This window comes from Leptodactylus fuscus, chromosome 2 (genome assembly GCF_031893055.1).
Source record: "Leptodactylus fuscus isolate aLepFus1 chromosome 2, aLepFus1.hap2, whole genome shotgun sequence".
Taxonomy (NCBI): domain Eukaryota; kingdom Metazoa; phylum Chordata; class Amphibia; order Anura; family Leptodactylidae; genus Leptodactylus; species Leptodactylus fuscus.
In genome coordinates, this window is record NC_134266.1 from 18,656,398 (window position 1) to 18,678,245 (window position 21,848).

At 45.4% G+C, this 21,848-nt stretch overlaps 1 protein-coding gene and 1 non-coding gene across 5 annotated transcripts in view; both read right to left on the reverse strand.

Annotated features, from left to right (window-relative positions):
- The window catches only part of APP (amyloid beta precursor protein), a 217,671-nt gene extending 196,113 nt beyond the window's left edge, over positions 1–21,558 (reverse strand). For 3 of the 4 annotated variants that reach the window (XM_075263476.1, XM_075263475.1, XM_075263473.1), the window contains exon 1: positions 21,342–21,557. In XM_075263476.1, the coding sequence (XP_075119577.1) occupies positions 21,342–21,398 (57 nt within the window). In that variant the 5' untranslated portion in view covers positions 21,399–21,557. Of the gene's footprint in view, positions 1–21,341 lie in introns of all 4 variants that reach the window. The other variant, XM_075263474.1, reaches the window with a different exon arrangement.
- LOC142196347 (U6 spliceosomal RNA) lies at positions 12,457–12,563 on the reverse strand. Its single transcript, XR_012715191.1, has one exon. It is a non-coding gene; the product is annotated as a U6 spliceosomal RNA (small nuclear RNA).
- Positions 21,559–21,848: the final 290 nt, after the last annotated feature.

Consider the following 21,848-nt stretch of genomic DNA (forward strand, 5'->3'; position numbering starts at 1 on the left):
GGCTCTGGTGACAGTAACCTATCTGCAGGGCTGGGGTGATATGCTGGCTCTGGTGACAGTAACCTATCTATCTGCAGGACTGAGGTGATATGCTGGGTCTGGTGACAGTAACCTATCTATCTGCAGGGCTGGGGTGATATGCTGGTTCTGGTGACACTAACCTATCTATCTGCAGGGCTGGGGTGATATGTTGTGTTCTGGTGATAGAATGTGGCTCAGGCATTTGCAGTACTATCACCCATGATTGACGTGAGCTGTCATGTGGACATTCCCAACTCATTGTAGGATCACCACCCTATTGTTTAGCAATCCAAGTAGGTAACAAAGGCAGGAAACTATTGATGTAATGTATACAATACTGACAGGCATTGCACAGAGTGCTTAGTATAATGATGAGGGACTAGGAGACCACGTAGATCTATATACCGTTCCCTAAATGGCTTGAATTTCTGCATAAGCGGCTCTACATGAGGTCTACAGCAATGGCTCTGGATACACATTTTGCTTCCACATGAAGTATATCACATTTTCAGCAGCGCACATTATATAAAGAACAGGACGCACTTCACGCTGCAATTAAGCAGAAAATTTCTAGACATGGTTTTGGTCTTACTCGGCGATGTATGAATAACAAAGGCGATGTGCTGGAATCTTCTAGAAGCAGTCTTGCAGTTACTCGCTATAACAAGTTACCATATGAGGTCACCGGGGGTCACTGAAAATCTTTGTTAATGCCCTGGAACAAGTCGGCTATTTTCTTTTCATATAACATTTTCCGGTTACACAAGTTCTGCTCATGGATTTTTATCTCCATAAATTCAGCTTTCCTCTCAGGAAAAGGTTTCTTCAGTCCAACCCAGTCATACAGAAGAATAAGTCTACAGTACATACTAAAAGAGGAAATCTTATATACACCCTGACAACTATCAATGAGTTCTAGTTATACCAGTGTCAGCAAGAGAGGAAGCGAAGGAAGAGAACAGGAAGGGAGGAGAAAGGGGACACCAAGAGGACGGCCAAGGGGAGACTACAGAGAAGAGGAAGGGAGACCAAGAGGATGGCCAAGGGGAGACTACAGAGAAGAAGAAGGGAGACCAAGAGGATGGCCAATGGGAGACTACAGAGAAGAGGAAGGGAGACCAAGAGGATGGCCAAGGGGAGACTACAGAGAAGAGGAAGGGAGACCAAGAGGATGGCCAAGGGGAGACTACAGAGTAGAGGAAGGGAGACCAAGAGGATGACCAAGGGGAGACTACAGAGAAGAGGAAGGCAGACCAAGAGGATGGCCAAGGGGAGACTACACAGAAGAGGAAGGCAGACCAAAAGGACGGCCAAGAGGAGACTACAGAGAAGAGGAAGGGAGACCAAGAGGATGGCCAAGAGGAGACTACAGAGAAGAGGAAGTGAGACCAAGAGGATGGCCAAGGAGAGACCAAGAGGATGGCCAAGCGGAGACTACAGAGAAGAGGAAGGGAGACCAAGAGGATGGCCAAGGGGAGACTACAGAGAAGAGGAAGGGAGACCAAGAGGATGGCCAAGGAGAGACCAAGAGGATGGCCAAGGGGAGACTACAGAGAAGAGGAAGGGAGACCAAGAGGATGGCCAAGGGGAGACTACAGAGAAGAGGAAGGGAGACCAAGAGGATACTACAGAGAAGAGGAAGGGAGACCAAGAGGATGGCCAAGGGGAGACTACAGAGAAGAGGAAGGGAGACCAAGAGGATGGCCAAGGGGAGACTACAAAGAAGAGGAAGGGAGACTAAGAGGATGGCCAAGGGGAGACTACAAAGAAGAGGAAGGGAGACCAAAAGGATACTACAGAGAAGAGGAAGGGAGACCAAAAGGATACTACAGAGAAGAGGAAGGGAGACCAAGAGGATGGCCAAGGGGAGACTACAGAGAAGAGGAAGGGAGACTAAGAGGATGGCCAAGGGGAGACTACAAAGAAGAGGAAGTGAGACCAAGAGGATGGCCAAGGGGAGACTACAGAGAAGAGGAAGGGAGACCAAGAGGATACTACAGAGAAGAGGAAGGGAGACCAAGAGGATGGCCAAGGGGAGACTACAGAGAAGAGGAAGGGAGACCAAGAGGATGGCCAAGGGGAGACTACAGAGAAGAGGAAGGGAGACCAAGAGGATACTACAGAGAAGAGGAAGGGAGACCAAGAGGATGGCCAAGGGGAAACTACAGAGAAGAGGAAGGCAGACCAAGAGGATACTACAGAGAAGAGGAAGGGAGACCAAGAGGATGGCCAAGGGGAAACTACAGAGAAGAGGAAGGCAGACCAAGAGGATGGCCAAGGGGAGGCTACAGAGAAGAGGAAGGGACACCAAGAGGATGGCCAAAGGGAGACTACAGAGAAGAGGAAGGGAGACCAAGAGGATGGCCAAGGGGAGACTACAGAAAAGAGGAAGGGAGACCAAGAGGATGGCCAAGGGGAAACTACAGAGAAGAGGAAGGCAGACCAAGAGGATGGCCAAGGGGAGACTACAGAGAAGAGGAAGGGACACCAAGAGGACGGCCAAGGGGAGACTGCAGAGAAGAGGAAGGGACACCAAGAGGATGGCCGAGAGGAGATGGGAGAACTAGAAGAAAGTGCAAGGGGAGTCTTAGGCCTGGCTCACATCTGCACATGGTATTCCATTCAGGAGTCCACTTGGGGACCCCTCAAACAAAAACCTAATCAACATAAAAAAGCGGTTACCTTAGGAAACCTGCCGACACCATAGACTATAACAGGGTCCGTGTGGTTTCCGCACGAAAAATGCAGAGAGAAAAGTGCTGCTTGCAGGACTTTTCTCTCTACATTTTTCATGTGGAGAGAGGAATGGAATGACCCGAACACAGATGTGACCAAGAGAAAAGAGGGAAGGGAAGAGAAGACTAGGGGAAGGGAGATGGAGATACAGAAAGTGTATGTAAGGGGAGATATAGAGTGGGACCGAAAGAGGAGAATAGGAAAGAGCAGGGAGGGGAAGACAAGGAAAGAGAAAAAGGGGAGACAAGGAATAGGGCAGGGGAGACAAGGGATGGGGAAGGCGAGACAAGGGATGGGGAAGGCGAGACAAGGGATGGGGAAGGCGAGACAAGGGATGGGGAAGGCGAGACAAGGGATGGGGAAGGCGAGACAAGGGATGGGGAAGGCGAGACAAGGGATGGGGAAGGCGAGACACGGGATGGGGAAGGCGAGACACGGGATGGGGAAGGCGAGACACGGGATGGGGAAGGCGAGACACGGGATGGGGAAGGCGAGACACGGGATGGGGAAGGATAGACAAAGAACGGGAAAGGAGACAAGGAACGGGGAAGAGGGTAGAAAAGGAGAAAAGATAAGTAACAGGGGAAAGAACATTAAGAGAAAGGGAAAAGTAACTGGAATTAAATTTTAGGGGAGAAGATAAAATTGAGGGGAACTGAAGGGGTAGTAGATCTAGCGAGAAAGAAGAGAATATGGATGGAAAGAGAAAGTTGAGGGAATATAGGAGAAGAGAAAAGGAGACTAAAGAAGAAAGATGAAAGGCAGAGGAAATGGAGCAGACGGGGAGGGAAATGTGAGCAGAAGTAAACCAGGACATGAATACAAAGGGAAGAAAGACAACAATGGATAAAGAGGGAAGGTACAGAACAGGAAGATAAGGATAAGAAAGTGAAAGAGAGGAAAGAAGATCTAAGAAACCAAGGCAAGACGTTGCATTTTAGCAGTAAATATAATGGAGTCTCATGTGCTCGATAAAACCAATAAAACTTGTTTAGGTCCAGGAGTGAATAAACTAAACACATGTAGTGCAGGCGCGCGGTTACATCTGGTGTTATCTTGTGATCTGACTGAAGCAATTCTAGGAATCCAACCTACACCTGCAAGTTTATAAAAAGAAATGTGCGCCATAGCAAAGCTGCTCCCAACATGTCTGCGCTGTGAAAACCTATAAAGCTACGAACAAACCCAAATGCTCAAGATGTGAAACCTACTGACATGAAAAGCGAGGACTGAGATAAAAGTTTTATGCAGAAGTTTCTATACGTCCTTGGACTATGGCAGATATCTTCACTATGAGCCAAGATGCAAATCATTACACAGTCATTAACAAAAGCCATAGATCAACCGGGCTGGCGTACTGTCTGGCATCAAGAAGAGAAAAAGCCCTCCAGTCCATGAATAAATTATAGGGACACAAGATCCTATTTATAAGGAAACCTCACATAAAGCCTTAGGATTTCCAGGCCATGACATGAAGGCACGAGATGGCAGATGAAAAAATAACCGCAAACCAATAACTGCCTGAATATCAACCGTGCCCCCAGCTGACGGGTCCGAGCATCAAAGAAGTCACTCAGGTGTCAACAGCCTGCTAAGGCCGGGAACACATGGAAAGTTATCCCAAGCAGTACATTGGTGGTTCAGTGATTTCAATAAATAACTTGTAATGCAGAATTTTCCCTACAGGGGGCACTACACTATGTTGATAGGTTTCCTACACAGAATACTGGTGTCCATTGGGGCATCTAGACAATTTGTACTCATCTTATGTTAGGTGGAATCTTCTACAAAATGGGACTGTCAACCTGTACAAGTAAATAGAAGGGCACATATCTTTGTAGTGATAGGGAAATCAATACGTTCATATATATTCCCTATATGTGTATACATTCTGTCTCTCCAGGTCAGTTTGACCCATATTCCATATTAATCAGAATATTTGCAGACATAATGCCGCACCACATAATAAACAGAGTAATAAAGTGGCTGGAATAAAGTGATAAGATGGTTATTAAAATAGCTTAAGATGATACTAATGGAAAAACCCATGTCAAAATAGACTTTGTTATGCCACGCGGTAAAGTGACTAAAACATACACTACGTAATGCGCACTGAGTTACCCTCATCATCAGATGTCAGAACAGTTAGAATATTCATGATTAGGGGTGGGATATTCTTGTAATACGCATGTATAGAAATTGCTGAATCCTAACGGTTAATGATTACTCAATGACACAACCATACACTCCTACCGAGTAAATGATTACTCTATAATACACCCTGTATGTACGCCCACATCTTTGGGTATAAGAAGAGATGATTTGTTCAATAAACTTTATGCTTTAGCTCAGATTCATCTTGTTTCTGTGTTGATTGCATCATTGCGAACCTCGAGGTTTGACGTAATTTGGAATCCATCCAATATACTTAAATGGTCCCATTGAGACCACCCTGACAGTAGCAATCTCAAGCCAGATTTACTATTTACCTAGGGAGGGGTTATAAAATAATTGCCTTCATTTCAAATAACTGTACTGAGCGAGGTCTCCATCTACTGAGCGAGGTCTCCGTCTACTGATCCAGGTCCACGCCTACCGATCCAGATCCACGCCTACCGATCGAGGTCCACGCCTACCCATCGAGGTCCACGTCTACCCATCGAGGTCCACGCCTACCCATCGAGGTCCATGCCTACCCATCGAGGTCCACGCCTACCGAATGAGGTCTACATCTACTGATAGAGGACTACGTCTACTATTACATTTCTACGTCTGCTGATAGAGGTCTAAGTCTATAAACAGAAGTCTAAGTCTATAGAAAGAGGTCTACATCGCAGAGTCTGCCTGAAATAGGCAAAGTCCTGCACACGGTTTTTTTTATAGCCACCACTTTCAAACAACGGACATCTGATAAACCCCATTATAGTCAATGGCGTCCATCGGACTCTGTATGAAAGCGCTCCAGAACAGCAGAGAACTGACACTAATGTGATCTTAGCATCGGTCTCATTCACATGTCTGCTTTTAGAGAATATGTAATGTCCATGTTAATTGCGGACAACACAAATAATCCGATTTTGAGAAAAAAAAAAGCACGCTTTATTTTATCACAGTTATCCGACAGCACACGGTCAGTCTTGTGAATAGACATAAAATAAGATCTAATAAAATATTAATAATTTTAATAATAATAATTTTAATATTAGTAATATTCCAACTTCTAATAGCGATGCAGATTATTAATTATAAAATAATAGACAGCATGCTAAAAACATTTATTTTTGCTAAAATCTGCCCCCGTCTCAGCTCTAGTCCACTTATTAGCATCCAGTGGGGAGTCGAAATCATAACACCTCTCCATACAGAACAATTATCAAGGCAATCTCGGCTTTCTGCAAACAGTCTACATTTCGCCGACAGGGTTTTCATTAACCGCTCTGATTTCTACGTCCATTTGCAGTAATTCTGTCCATTGCGGACTGCGGCGTTCATTCAGCACGAGAGGCCGGGAAGCGTAAACCAATAATTGAATGTAACAGGCTCTCCCTCTTGCAAGGAGCAGCATATATCTGAGCTACAATGAAAATTTGTCAAGGTGACCTTATATTCATAGCAGCTGCAGGCGTCTGCAATTTAACAGAACTCCAGGTTACTGCAGCCAGGGAAATGCTGACCGCAAACTACATGTGTACAGACCCCAACAGCTCCGGGTGGCCCTCACTAATACCAGTGTGAGCCACAAATGTGTAAAACCGCAGGGAGAATTACGCTAGGTTCATACTACCTAACCGGAGTCCCGTTCCATCTTTGGACTGCAAAGAGGATGCATACAGACTCCGACGAACCCTATTGACTATAAAGGGGTCCATCGTTTTAAAACGGAAAACGATTAGAGATGAGCGAACACTAAAATGTCCGAGGTTCAAAATCCAATTCGAACAGCCGCTCACTGTTCGACTGTTCAAACGGATTTCGAACCCCATTATAGTCTATGGGGGAAAATGCTTGTTTCAGGGGTACGCAAAATTCGATAAAATTATACTTACCAAGTCCACGAGTGACGGTCGGGCTGGATTCTCCATGAAGTCTTCTCCCGGCGCAGCACCCCCGCGGCGTCTTCCGGCTGGAATTCACTCTGCCTAGGCATCGGGGCCTAGGCAGAGCCGACTGCGCATGCGCGGTCGGCTCTGCCCGGCCCGACACCTGAGCAGAGCCGACTGCGCATGCGAGGGCATGCCCGCGCATGCGCAGTCGGCTCTGCCTAGGCTGGATGCCTAGGCAGAGTGAATTCCAGCCGGAAGACGTTGCGGGGACGCTGCACGGAGAAGACTTCTAAAGGTAAGAGAAGAGCGTTGATTAGCAATGTATAGCATTCTGCCAATCAACGCTGGTTCTGCATCGAACCTTAAACTTCGAACAGCTAACACTGTTCGATCGAGTACGAGTATTTCGAATACCATAGTATTCGATCGAACACCTACTCGATCAGACACTACTCGCTCATCTCTAAAAATGATGGAGGAAGTCCTCTGCCGATTTTCAGATGCAATCTGTGATAATCTTATACTGCACTTCACTTGCAGCACTGGAGACCTGGGTTCGAATCCTGCCAGGAACAACATCTGCAAGGAGTTTGTATGTTCTCTGTGCGTTTGCATGGATTTACTGCTGTTCACATCGCTCCCAATTTTTGGGCTTAATAATACAATATTTAGGAAAATCTAACTACTAGGTGGCACTATAAGATGTCCATGACCACTTTTTTTTTTAGTCCAGGCCGCTGTGATAATGAGGTAGAGACCAGAGCGGCGGAGTCAGTAGGCCAAACCATCGACATAAATGGCAGCCACAAACAGATAGAAAGAGTAAAATCCTCCAATTCACAAAAAAAGCCAGAAATTGACAGAAGTAGCCGGAAAGTATATATATAATGTCCATAATTAGATAATGTGACTTAAAATAATCAAGTTGGAAACTTGTCTTTGACTCCAATTTAACCCAAAATTCGTTCTGAGTGCAAAATCCCAAACTCCACCCCTGGTGAAGTCATGGCCATGTAAACCCAGGTGTCAATACTTATTCACACACAACGGGTCCTGAGATGGTTTAATAGCGGCTGATGCTGGTGGGACATTTCCTTATCTGGCTGACCAAGTACCAATAGCTGGTGGTAGTCACTAGAATACAGGCCACCAATTTAGTTGTGCCCAAAATCCTTAAGAATTAGACACGGTAATGCCATATGCCAAGATCAACAAAAATTCCACACGCACTCATGACTGTTCCTGTTCTCTACAGGTAGATAGGTTATCTTTGTCAATATATAAATGAGCTCTTTGGAGCAAGGATGTCTATTTGGAACAATGCCAATGTCCTCGTTACAATGAGCTAATTTGCATATCAACAAAAACAGCAATATTTTGGCAATGGAAACAGCGATTCAGGGGACAACACTGTTTGATTCAGGTGAACCTAACCTATCTATCTGCAGGGCTGGGGTGATATGCTGGTTCTGGTGACACTAACCTATCTATCTGCAGGGCTGGGGTGATATGCTGGGTCTGGTGACACTAACCTATCTATCTGTAGGGCTGGGGTGATATGCTGGGTCTGGTGACACTAACCTATCTATCTGCAGGGCTGGGGTGATATGCTGGTTCTGGTGACAGTAACCTATCTATCTGCAGGACTGGGGTGATATGCTGGTTCTGGTGACACTAACCTATCTATCTGCAGGGCTGGGTGATATGCTGGTTCTGGTGACACTAACCTATCTATCTGCAGGGCTGGGGTGATATGCTGGTTCTGGTGACACTAACCTATCTATCTGCAGGACTGGGGTGATATGCTGGGTCTGGTGACAGTAACCTATCTATCTGCAGGGCTGGGGTGATATGCTGGTTCTGGTGACAGTAACCTATCTATCTGCAGGGCTGGGGTGATATGCTGGTTCTGGTGACAGTAACCTATCTATCTGCAGGGCTGGGGTGATATGCTGGTTCTGGTGACACTAACCTATCTATCTGCAGGACTGGGGTGATATGCTGGTTCTGGTGACACTAACCTATCTATCTGCAGGGCTGGGATGATATGCTGGTTCTGGTGACACTAACCTATCTATCTGCAGGGCTGGGGTGATATGCTGGTTCTGGTGACACTAACCTATCTATCTGCAGGGCTGGGGTGATATGCTGGTTCTGGTGACACTAACCTATCTATCTGCAGGGCTGGGGTGATATGCTGGTTCTGATGACACTAACCTATCTATCTGCAGGGCTGGGGTGATATGCTGGGTCTGGTGACAGTAACCTATCTATCTGCAGGGCTGGGGTGATATGCTGGGTCTGGTGACAGTAACCTATCTATCTGCAGGGCTGGGGTGATATGCTGGTTCTGGTGACACTAACCTATCTATCTGCAGGGCTGGGGTGATATGCTGGTTCTGGTGACACTAACCTATCTATCTGCAGGGCTGGAGTGATATGCTGGTTCTGGTGACACTAACCTATCTATCTGCAGTGCTGGGGTGATATGCTGGGTCTGGTGACAGTAACCTATCTATGAGCCCCAGAGCTGCTCTTCCTTCTGCTATTGAGTATAGGAAGTTGGAAGCACATGGAGACATTTGGGAAGCTTTAGTAGATAGTCTTTTGACACTTCCGCATTCTCGTCCTGAACATCTACATGGAGTCACGCGATGCAAATTGCAGCTGACAGGTCTCAATTACATAAAAGTTGTAGTCAAGTTCTGGACGCAACTCAAAAAATGTCTATGGAAACCGACAGTCGAGTGACAGCGCTCGAGTCTCAGCCAGGCAAATGAGGTCATCCAAATGTATATCATGGTGTCCTATAACTCCACTTCTACAGTATATACTGAGGTCCTACGGAGGGTGACAACATGGGTCTGGGCTATTTCGTTGGTTACTTTGCTCTACGGTCACTCTGCTCAGTGTTGGAATGAGGTTCCTTGGGCCTCCAAAAAAGATAAAAGCCTTATTGTTTGTAAAATCCTTCCTGAACTTCTTACTATACACGGGATTGTTATAAAGTGGTCTGTAAATATTACCATAGGACGGTTTCACTGCGGCCGTAAACTCAGGTGTGAAGACATAAACCAGCCGAAACCATGAATTAGACAAGTGGACGGGAGCGGCGCTGGGCTTGTATATATTAAGTCATCCCACCCTCGGATGAACCCTACTTGTGAACAGCTGCAATGTATTCCACACTAGTTCCTTCTGTTTGTGCGAGAAATGGATTAGAGAAGGTCAATTACGGGTTCTTGGGACGCGAGACCTCGCTACGACTGGTATGTAAACAACACGGCCTCGCCAAAAAAATAACATATTTCACGGCACAGGAACAGGTGGAATTTGGTTCCAGACAAGCCGACATTCACAAAAACAAAAAGTTAGCTTCAACACAGACCAAAATTGGAAATTTAACTTAGGTCATCCTTAAAGGGATTTCCAGAATTGGAAAAACACAGCTGCTTTTTTCCAAAAACAGCGCCACACCTGTCCATGCGAAGCGAGGTAACAATGCTACATACTGTACCCATTTCAACTAAAAGGGTGATTTTCCCATCAGCCATTTGTAAGAAGGTCACAAAAGTGGTCAACCAGGGATCGATCCTTCCACAAGTTCTGAGGAAAAAGATCCTATCACTTAAAGGGGATCTGTCACCAAGTACAAATTGCTGAATACCATGCGTCAATTGATTCTCACCGTCCTCCTGATTAATTTGATGTTTTTCTTTTTAAAATCAATCCACCCGTTCAAAAGATACAGCCCCTGGAAGATTATATGTAGGCTACCTCTGATTCTCAAGTTGGGCGGGTACCTATTTTACATCCCTGAGACAGGTTCCCGCCCACATTGAGAATCAGGGCTAGATCACATATAATCTTCCAGGGGCCATATCTTTTGAACGGGTGGGCCGATTTGAAAAAGAAAAACACCAAACTGATCAGGGGAATTGCAAGAATCAAATGATGTATGGCACAGCATTTTGTACTCGGCGACAGATCCTGGAGGCAGGCACATGTGAGACTGTCTCTAGATTTGGACACTCTAGAAACATGTCACAGGTCCATCAGGCAGCCCTCGACACCAGGAAGATTGTCATGAAAACCAAAGCTAGCCATACACGTTAGATTTAAAAAAAAAAAAAAATTGGCTGCATTATTTGGTGGTGGGATCATTCATACAAACAGTCCCCACTATCAACATAAACAAGTAAAATCGCCCAAATCGGGAGGGGTAGATCAGAAAATATGCTATGAATTCTCACCTTAGCGACAAGGAGCAGAGAAGAGAATACTCATTTAAAGTTAGAGGTAAAAAGAGCGCCATCCTTGTCTACAGGTTGTCTGTGGTATTACAGTTCAGTCGAAATCCTCATCAATGGGCCCATTTTACAACACAGACACAGCCAATAGACGGATGTGGCACTTTTGTTTGTAAATCTTGAAAACCCTTTAACTTTGTGGCAACGATTCTAAAAAAAAAAAAATTCAGCCCCGAAATATCTGAAAGATGAGGGATTAGAAAATAAATTCAATGGAAACCATATGAAGCGATATAAGAAGCCAAATTCCATATGGTCCCCGAATTTCCGTATTGCATATTTCCATACAAGCGTCCTGCCATACGGGTATGCAGAGGATCATAGTAACAAGGGCTGGCCGGGTCACCTTCCATGCCAACTGTCTGTGCCAGGAATGCTAGTGTAAAGTGAGCACACGCTAACATCCCGGCCTGCAGAGTTTAACCCTTCCCTGACCCTGCGGCCCGCCACGTTGTAGATTATTCATTACGATTATGATTTATATAGCGCTAATACCTCTTGGCATATTAAAGGTTAAAGATTCTCATTATTGACACGGCACGGATTAATGGCGACTGAGTCATACGCTCAGCTATTTCCCTCCGGCATTGGACGCGACCCACAGTGTTGTCATGCAGCACAGAGCCTTGGTCACACCTCTCAGACTGTTGTGTGGCGACATGACGTTCACTATACAATATGACACGAGACGTCTTGATGATATGGTGAAAAGCGCGAGTACCCAATGGTGAAAGTCACTAGTACTTACTACAATACGCCACACATGTGACGGTGGAGCCGCTTATCCAAGCCAAAGATAGACTCCCCATAGAGAAAACATATTCTTAAAGGAATGGTCTGTTTCCCCAACATGCTCTTAGGTAATGTTGAGATAATAAAGGGGGTCCCCGGTTCCTGATCCCTATCTAGTGGCTATAAAGCACATCTTACACTCTGGAGGACCCAACAAGTCCATGTGTAACACAACCAGCCTTATGACGTCAAAAAGAACTACGTAATGCCTCATGTTGCCTCTGGAGGCGCTGTTGTAGGATTCAACAGTTGCTGCCAGTTCCTCCACAGGTTACATGCAGGGGTGTAACTAAAGGCTCATGGGCCATGATGATAAAAGGGTGCGGAGGGTGACCTGTGGGCCTTTTCCAGACCTCGTCGCAGGTGCGATCGCTGCAACACGTAGTTACACCAGTGGTGGTATACGATTGCTGGAATCTCTGCAGAGGGACACCCATTTTATCATTAGGGAACCCTTCTATCCATAAGAGATAATCCAAAGTGGACTACACCACCAAGAAGTCTACTGAACACTCAATAAAGCGGTTATCCAGGATTTTTTATTTTTTTTAAATAAAAATATGGAACGCTTCACCAATTTGCGTGTTATCGTTGCGCAGGGGCCATGCTAATTTTCTCTGTATCGGTCCAATTTTAGTATATGTGTTGCCGAAGCGAGCACAGGACTATAATATTATAATACTGCCATCACATCTTTTGGTCACATGGCTATGCTGCAGCTCAGCCCCATTCAAAAAAATGGGGCTGAGCTGCAATAACAAGTACAGCCATGAACATGCTATATAAGTAGTGAAGAGGTCACAGCCGTCAATATCATAGTCCCCGAAAACCCCTTTAAGTTTAAACTTTGCCAACCTTCTGATTTGAGGGTAGCTGTTTTATTGACTGTCACTGTAGCCGCCTTGTCGACCGTCACTGTAGCCAACTCCTCTACGTCTCCACAGTCTGACCGCAACTCCAGCTCCACCTCCTTCATAAATAGCTGACAGCCATGGTCAGACAGAAGTAGTAAAAAAAAAATCTAGTGACCGAATCTTATGAAAGCAAATATGTAGCAAACTATACGAGTACATGTAATTACTTCTACCATATCGATAATTGCATAACGTAATAGAAAATAATTAATACATTAGCTATGTTCTGACTCTGACTCTACCCAAAAGTTGCCCTGACTGCGACTACAACTACACAGCCCTGGTTGATCGCTGGGATCCTAAAATTAATATTTGTGGCCACTTCACCATAACTAAGATATCGAACCTAACAATCTTCTAAAAATGAACCGTCTGACCCTCGGGCTAGTTTTACATTACATGTGGGAAGGGGGGAGGGGGAAGGGACAGTCTTCAATTGCAAAAATGGTTAAAAATGCAGAAGACACCGACCTCAGGCGAGACTGTCTGTACACACACTGACTGTCATCAACTTGTCCTTGAAGTTCAATTTGCAGACACAATATAATGACTTGGTAGAGATGTTATGGGGTATACGGAAGAGCCAATGGCAATGCACAGAGTCAAATATCAACCAGATGGGGGCGCTATACTGTCAGGGTCTCCATTACCTTCACTCTGAAGACCCCAGTGCTTTCCACAATCTTTCGCACAATTGATGATTTTTAGCTTCTTTTTTTTTTTTTTTCTTTTTTAATTATTTTTTTAACAAAAAAAAAAAGGGAAAAAAACTCCGAAACTGATAATGGTTAGAGATGAGCGAGTAGTGAAATATTCGAGATTCGTTTCGAGTAGAGCCTCAATATTCGACTACTCGATCGAATATCGAATCCCATTATAGTCTATGGGAAAAAATGCTTGTTTCAGGGGAATCCACTATTCGACTAAAGAAGAGTCACCAAGTCCACGAGTAGCAGGAGGAGAGTGTTTAGGAGGAGCGCTGTGCAGTTATAGCACATGGACCCCATAGACTATAACGGGTACGTGCGCTTTAACTGCACAGTGCTTGCAGTTACGCTGATATTCCGTTCGGCGGGGGTCCTCCTGCGGACTCCTTCCGGACGGGAGGCAAGTGCTAATGTGAACTTACTCGTCCTGCAGACCAGCATTGATTGGCCAAATGCTATACAGTATATAGCATTCAGCCAATCAACATTGGTTCTGCAGCAGGCTCTTCTTTGCTAGTCAGGAGAGCTGGCAGCTTGTGGTTATACGGGAGCTGACTTTTTCTCATAGGAATGCATTGACCAGTGTTGATTGGCCGAGTGCTATACACTGTATAGCATTCGGCCAATCAAAGTTGGTTCTCAATCGAATATTTACTGCAAATAACGAGTAGTACTCGATCAAGCACGAATATTTCGAATACCGTAGTATTCTATCAAATGCCTACTCAATTGAATACTACTCGCTCATCTCTAATAACAATTCTTTAAAAATTTTTGTCTTTTTTTTTTTAACACAGTATGACCTTGGTAAGACTTTTTTTAAGGAATTTTTTTAATTGATTACTATTAAAAAAAAAAAAAAAAAAAAAAAAAAAAAAAAAAAAGGAAATGTGTTGTGTGCCTTGAAACACCAGGAGCAAAAAAAAAAGCAAAAAAAGCAAAATCTAAGTGTGAATTTAGGGATCCATACAAAGCGGCTTCACACGTCTTGATAGTGTTTTGTGATTAGCACTTTCCTTTTGGAGGAGGGGAAAAAGAAAAACACGGTCACCAGATTTGCAAAATTGAAACATACAAGAGCGTCTTGACTTTTTATTGATGCTGTATTTTTATTTTTTATTTTTTTTAAGGTCAGCATGCTCTGGGTAGGGCTTTTTTTCTTCCATTTTTACTCTTCTCTATAGGATTAAAAAAAAAAAAAGCAACAGCTACAAATGCTGTACGAAAATATAAAAATTCAAAAAGTCAAAAAAAACAAAAAAAACAATTAAAAGCAGTTTTAGAAAAAAAAAAAAAATCATAAATTGCTATTGAGCAACCTGTACCATTTGGACATAATAGAGGGAATTTATTTAAACAGAGGCCCGAAGGGTCCGTGTGGTTTTCGCGAAGAATGCGGAGAGAAAAGTGCTGCTTGCGGGGAACAGAATGACCCAAACGCAGATGTGAATTAGCCCACGTTGTGAAGACACAGCGAAAGTGAAGGGGATTCTGGCTAATCCCATCCACACATTGTAGCAAAAAAAAAAATCAGCAGCGGAAAATCTCAGCATTTCAATCCCACCTGCGGAAATGCTGGCGTTTTCCCTATAAGTATAATAAGGGCAGAAGGTTTGCAGAGGAGAACGCAATTGTAAACTAGGCTTTTTTCCTACGTGGGGCCGTATACTTTTAGAGAGTATTCACGAAAGTATTGCCAATAGTCGGACCCCTGCCGGAGCAAATTTGACTTTTCATGGTCAACAACCCAAATGCCAACAACATCTCAGCTGCAATACCAGACACAGCCACTGACAGCCATATACTATACATATATACCGTATATATCACACAGTCCTAATAAATCAGCCCTGAGCAGTGACATCACGGAGGACGGATCCCCCCCTCCCCCCAGGTTATGTGCATGGCAGTGACATCACAGAGGTCGGATCCCCTTCAGGTTATGTGCATGGCAGTGACATCACAGAGGCCGGATCCACCCAGGTTATGTGCATGGCAGTGACATCACAGAGTTTGGACCCCCCCCCCCCCCCAGGTTATGTACATGGAGATGAATTCTTACTTAATAAAACCATCTTGTCATTCAGTAGCTAAAACCGTAGCCAAAAGAACAGCACACACATTATAAAACAGGTTACACCAGATAGAAAAACACAACACCAAGTAATATAAATCCTGCCGTACTATTGTAACTCCCAATGGACTTGTCACCCAGCTTTCCAGGGGCTCTGAACAGCAAATCAGCCTAGTCATCATCCAATAAAGGAAATGAGATGTAGCAATGCATATTGCTTTCCCAAGAATTCTTGTAACCAAGGCCAGTAGCGCAATAACTTGAACAAAAATTGTTGCATGTCTGCCTAAAACTTTTGCACGACACTGTATACATCTTTTCTACAATTGGACAAATGAGGATAACTTGAGGGTAACACTCCCTAAAAATGACCTGACACCTCTGCAGACGTGCCTGCTTTACTAAATACATGTATATGCCACACTATAACAATAGTTTTGCGTCTTTTCTTCTAATTATTTTACGTTGTCCCTCTATTATACCTCCTGGAAATCTGTAAGTAAAATAATAAGCCGTTTCCCTACATGCTCTGACTAGATCAGCACTTACTGAACAATGTCAGACTGTGTCCCATTCAAAGGAGAATTCACCTTATACATTTCCAGGAGGAATAACAGAGGGACAATACAATGCAGAGTTCTAAGAAATGATAATTGTTATTTCATGACTAATGAGAGGATTTACTAAAGGGGTTCCAGAGACTGAAGAAAATTGGATACTGATGACCTATCCACAGGATATCGATCAAGGAGCAACACCCAGACCCGGCACCGATCAGCTGTTTTGGCTGCGGGAAGGCATAGCCAAGGTATACGGCCAAAAGCAGTAGTGTTCCTGTTCAAGAGAATGGGAGCTGAACTCCATTTCCCCGGGGCTCTGTACACTGTATACGGCTTCCGGTCCGTACGCTCTTGCTGGGGTGTCAGGGAACTGCAGCTCTGACCCCATTCACCTGAATAGGAGCAGAGCCTTTACCTTATATCTGGCTTCCGGTGGCTGAAGCAGCTGATCGGTGCGGGATCTGGGTGTCAGTCCCCAGCCAATCTAATATTCTGAAGTATCTCATGGATAGGTCATCAGTATCCAATTTTTCTTAAAGGGATTCTATCATTAAAATGCTATTTTTTTTCTGCCTACCATGTCGGAATAATCTTAAGAAACTCTATTCTTCTCCTATCTTTAGATGTCTTCTCCGTGCCGCCGTTCGGTATAAATCCCAGTTTTCGTCAGTATGCAAATGAGTTCTCTCGCAGCATTGGGGGCGGGCCTCAGCGCTCAAACAGCACTAGGGGCATCCACAATGCGGTGAGAGAACTCCCCAGCGCCGCCTCTTCCTGCGTCTTCTTCTGTCCTGGGTTTCAATCTTCTAGGCCACAGGCAGAGCCGACTGCATGCCCGGGCCACAAGAAAATGGCCACTTACACAGTAAGCTGGTGTAAGCGGCCATTTTCTTGTGGCCTGTGGGCATGCGCAGTCGGCTTTGCCCGAGGCCTAGAAGTTTGAAGCCAACGCCGGAAGAACACGTGAAGAGTGGCCGTTCAAGAAAAAAGATGGAGACGTCACTGGAGAGTTCTCTCGTGGTATTGGGGACGCCCCCAGTGCTGTTTGAGCGCTGAGGCCCGCCCCCAGTGCTGCGAGAGAACTCATTTGCATACTGAGAAAAACTGGGATTTATACCGAACATCGGCGCAGAGAAGACATCTAAAGGTAGGAGAAGAAAAGCCTTTCTTAAGGCTATTCCGATGTGGTACACAGAAAAAATTGCAATGTAATGATAGGATCCCTTTAAGGCTTCATACACAAGTGCAACACATGGCACATGGATGGCATCGGTGTTTCGTACAGACCCCTATCATTGGAATAGACAGATTAAAACTGCAAAAACGGACAGGAATACGGCCTGATCCATATTTTGCGTCTCGTTCCTACAGTCCCCACAGAGATCTATAAAAACTAGGCATGTGTGTATAGGGCCATAAGCATGAATGGGTCTGTGTGCTGCGTTATTACGGATCCATATGGGATACTACAGTTGTATACATGGGGGGGGCTTCAGACGGACATGTCCAGAGGGCCGGCACATGGGGACAGAGGTTAGCGCCTGGATATCTGCACATACACAAGGCCTGCTCTCAATAGATCCCATGAATATGGCTCTGTTATTCCTAAATGACAGTATTAATAAACCCTTCGGTGAGCTCGCGGGCACAAAGAGAGTCAGTTTTCACTACAATTCAGACACCGCACAGAATAAGCCACTCATTGTCTGCTTCTGCACAGCACAGGGGGGGGGGGGAGACCGTAGCCCTGCAAGTCCTGGTATATACTGGTATACAGCCCTGTCCTCCATGGCTGCCCCTACACTCCACATACCCCGCAGTGGTGCCCATGGGGTTATCGATGCTCCTCGCAGGTTGGCAATGGCTCAAGTGGATTCCAAGAAAAAAAAGTGTCGCACTAGGACGAGAGATTATCTGCATGCCATAACCTGGAGTCTGCCTTACAGCGGCGCTCGGTGCCATGATGGCCGGCTCAGGGGCTACACAACATGCCAAGAGCTCAGATATGGCTGCTGTACGGTAAGGGCTAACAAATGGCTCCGAAGGGTTATTATAACCCCTTCATGTAGGGAATACAAATCACCGGTCACACATACATGAATATATACATATAGTAGATCTCCTTAGAATGACCCTATAGCAGGCGATTTCAGTACAAAATTGCAATATGATGTGAGAATTCACAAGAGCAGAAGCTAAAAAACAGCAATGGAAAGCTACACAAGCAGATTTATGGTCATTTTTTGCATTTCAGTATTTTATAACCTTGCAATTGATAAAATCCACAATATCGGATATCAGGTCCAATGGATGGTGGAGAAAATGAATTTTACAAGGGGTAGATAGATGGATGACACATAGATAGATAGGAGATAGATAGATAGAGAGGAGATAGATAGATAGATAGATAGATATGGGATAGATAGATGGATAGATAGATACTATAGACTCAGATACATACACAATATAGATAGATATGCAGTAGATAGATACATGACGTATAGATAGTATATAGACATGGATAGATAGTATAGAGACAGACAGATACATACAAGATAGATGATAGATAGATAGATATTCCACAGGATCACATATTCTACATTAAACATTAGTTACAAATTACAAAGTATATAAAAATTCTACAGGTACAAACCTTGCAAAAATAAATAAATAAATAAATAAATAAAAAAGCCGAAAAGAAAACAATCACCATAAACATAACCTACAATCTAATCCCATAAATCATTTGCACAAAATTGCAGATTATTTTGCAGTTATTTGACACAACAGTCCAATTTTCCGGCCTATCAGACACCAGATAGGATTTTTAATGCATATATGTAGATACACAAATATAGTCAGACATTAAAGAAGCCAACACAGCAATGGATACATCTGTCTGTATATAATATACAAGGTATCGGGTTTATTTGCTACTTTGTATCAGCTCATAGACAACCAGGTCTGGGGTGACTTTTACAGTAATATGGCCCGGACAGCTCGGTGACGTCTTTCTTATTAAAGTCTGGCAGTTGTGTAGTCAGTCTGGAAGTGAATGGCAGGGACATGTCTGAGGATCTGGAGGTCTGAGGAACCTCAATAGATGCAATGAAGGTCTGGGAGTGAATGGCAGGGACGTGTCTGAGGAACCTCAATAGATGCAATGAAGGTCTGGAAGTGAATGGCTTGGCACAGATGAATGAAGCAGGCTCCTGAACACCTAGCGGTGGGAGGATTTCTCCAGCCTGCAGCTCCTCATCCAGCTTTTCATTGCAGCAATGCAGAGACGCCATCTTCCCTGGATCTTAATCTTCTTCAGTCAGATCCTTTTATCTTGTGCCTCTTTTATACCCACCCAAAGGAAGAGCCCACAGACACCCCCTCCAGGCGACTAATTATACATCCAGCGAAATCCAAAAATAAGTGCCCCCCTACACCATATGCTAATAGCACCCAGTCTAGTGATCTAAAACAAGAGCATGGAGCGAGGCCAGGGGGCATGAAAGAGAATAGACTATGTACAAAGTGCCAGCTATTCAGACCATTGATAGGACTCGTCTTCTGACAGTCTGCCACCAGCGGCCATAACACATCACAGCGTTCATGTCTCAGACACCCAGACAGACAGGTGGGATCTAAGAGGAATATAGACAGTCAATATCTCATAGGACAGCGGATGGATGGACAATATGTGGAGAAACTTGTCCCCCTGCCTGGCCTGTAGACATATGGCACAGCTGGCAGAATAAGGGGCAATGCCAGTAAGATGTAGAAGTTTTACAAGTAACAGGCTAGAATCGCAACGGGTTAGGGGCAGTGAATCACCACAGGATCCGCACTGACAGAAGGTGTGAATGGGAACGAGACAAGTGTCATAGATGGGGAAGAAAAATGTAGGGTGGAGAGCAGGACCCCTATGCAAGACATCAAACAGGGGATGAGACCAAATGGAAAGATCCCAAAGGCGCCATGGAATGGAAAGCAGGCAGTCATTAAGGGGTTAATGAAAGAGAGACAAAGGTCATCTATTGGTGATTGGGGGGGGGGGCAGAATCCTGCCCTGATCACACAGGATTAACAGAGAAGCAGCTCTGAGACCCTGATAATGCAAACATGAGCTGGATGGCCACACAGAAAAAGGGAAGGGGCATCAAAGGGTTAATAGTAGGAGAGAAGCGGCATCTGTTGGGTGGGGGGCACCTTGTAGGGGTTAATAGTGGCAGAAGCAGCGGCATCTGTTGGGTGGGGGGCACATCGTAGGGTTAATAGTAGGAGAGAAGCAGCATCTATAGGGTAGGGGGCACCACATAGGGTTAATAGTGGGAGAGAAGTGGCATCTATAGGGTGGGCGTACCACATAGGGTTAATAATAGGAGAGAAGCGGCATCTATAGGGGGCACCACATAGGGTTAATAATAGGAGAGAAGTGGCATTTATAGGGTGGGGGCACCCCATAGGGTTAATAATGGGAGAAAGGCGGCATCTGTAGGGGGCACCACGTAGGGTTAATAGTAGGAGAGAAGCGGCATCTATAGGGTCGGGGCACCACATAGGGTTAATAGTGGGAGAGAAGCGGCATCTATAGGGTGGGGGCACTATATAGGGTTAATAATGGGAGAAAGGCGGCATCTGTAGGGTAGGGGGCACCACGTAGGGTGGCATAGAAGAATGATGTAAACAAGAGACATCAGGAGAAAAGGGCATGAAAGGGTCAATGGGAAAGAGACAAGTGCTGTCAATGGGGGGAGGGGGAGGAGGTAAAGGGGGGCATCTGCCCTAATCAGACAGGACCCCTATTAAGGGGCTACATGTCACATGAGGAGGGGGCATCAGGAATGAGCAGATGGAGAAAACTAGGGAAAGGGGCATTAAAGAGTTAATGGGTAAGCGACGAGTGCCATCTACTGGAGGGGCAGGAGCAGGTAGGAGCCCCCTTAAAGGGCTGCAGGGTGTTAAAGGGGCATGATCAACATTCAGCAGCCGGTGAATGAGAAAACAGGGGGCATTAAAGGGTCAATGGGAAAGAGAGCAGTGAGGTGGGCTTGTGGTCGGGGGGCAGCACTGGCACAGGCAGCAGATCCCCGGGGTGATCACACAACAAAGGGATGCAAGGTGTGATCCGGCATTACATCACGATCCTCTCTCTCTAGCAATGAAGCTCTCTGCCCTCCCCCATCCATGTACCTCTATGGCCAGCGCTCCAGCAGCCACCAACAGCAGCAGCGTCATATGGGGCAGCATGGCTGCACAAGAGCCGGGGGTTGCAGCCTTAGATCCTGCTAGTCGGGCCTCCGGTGTCCGGGTGTGATTTCCTCCGGGCTGGTGCTGTGGACTGAGCGGCACAATCTCTTACACGGCAGGCACACACACACTCACATCCACGGGCTGCGTCAGCTGATCCTGCCCACCCGCGTCCACTAGAGACCCCTGCTGGAGAGACGCGGGAAGTGCAGGTGCAGCCACTACAATGGTCTGTTCATGGGCGGAGGGGGGAGAAGCTGGGACTGCAACTTCTTACTGCAATCTAATGCTACAGGCTCAGGATTAGATGACACTTTTCTGTGACATTACCTCTGGGGGCTGCACTATGAGTCAGGGGAAAGCTGCACACATTTATGGCATCCTACTGTAAAGGAGGCTCAGCAGTGGTGTGCACACTGGCCTAGGGAGGGCAGAAATTAGAAAGGAATT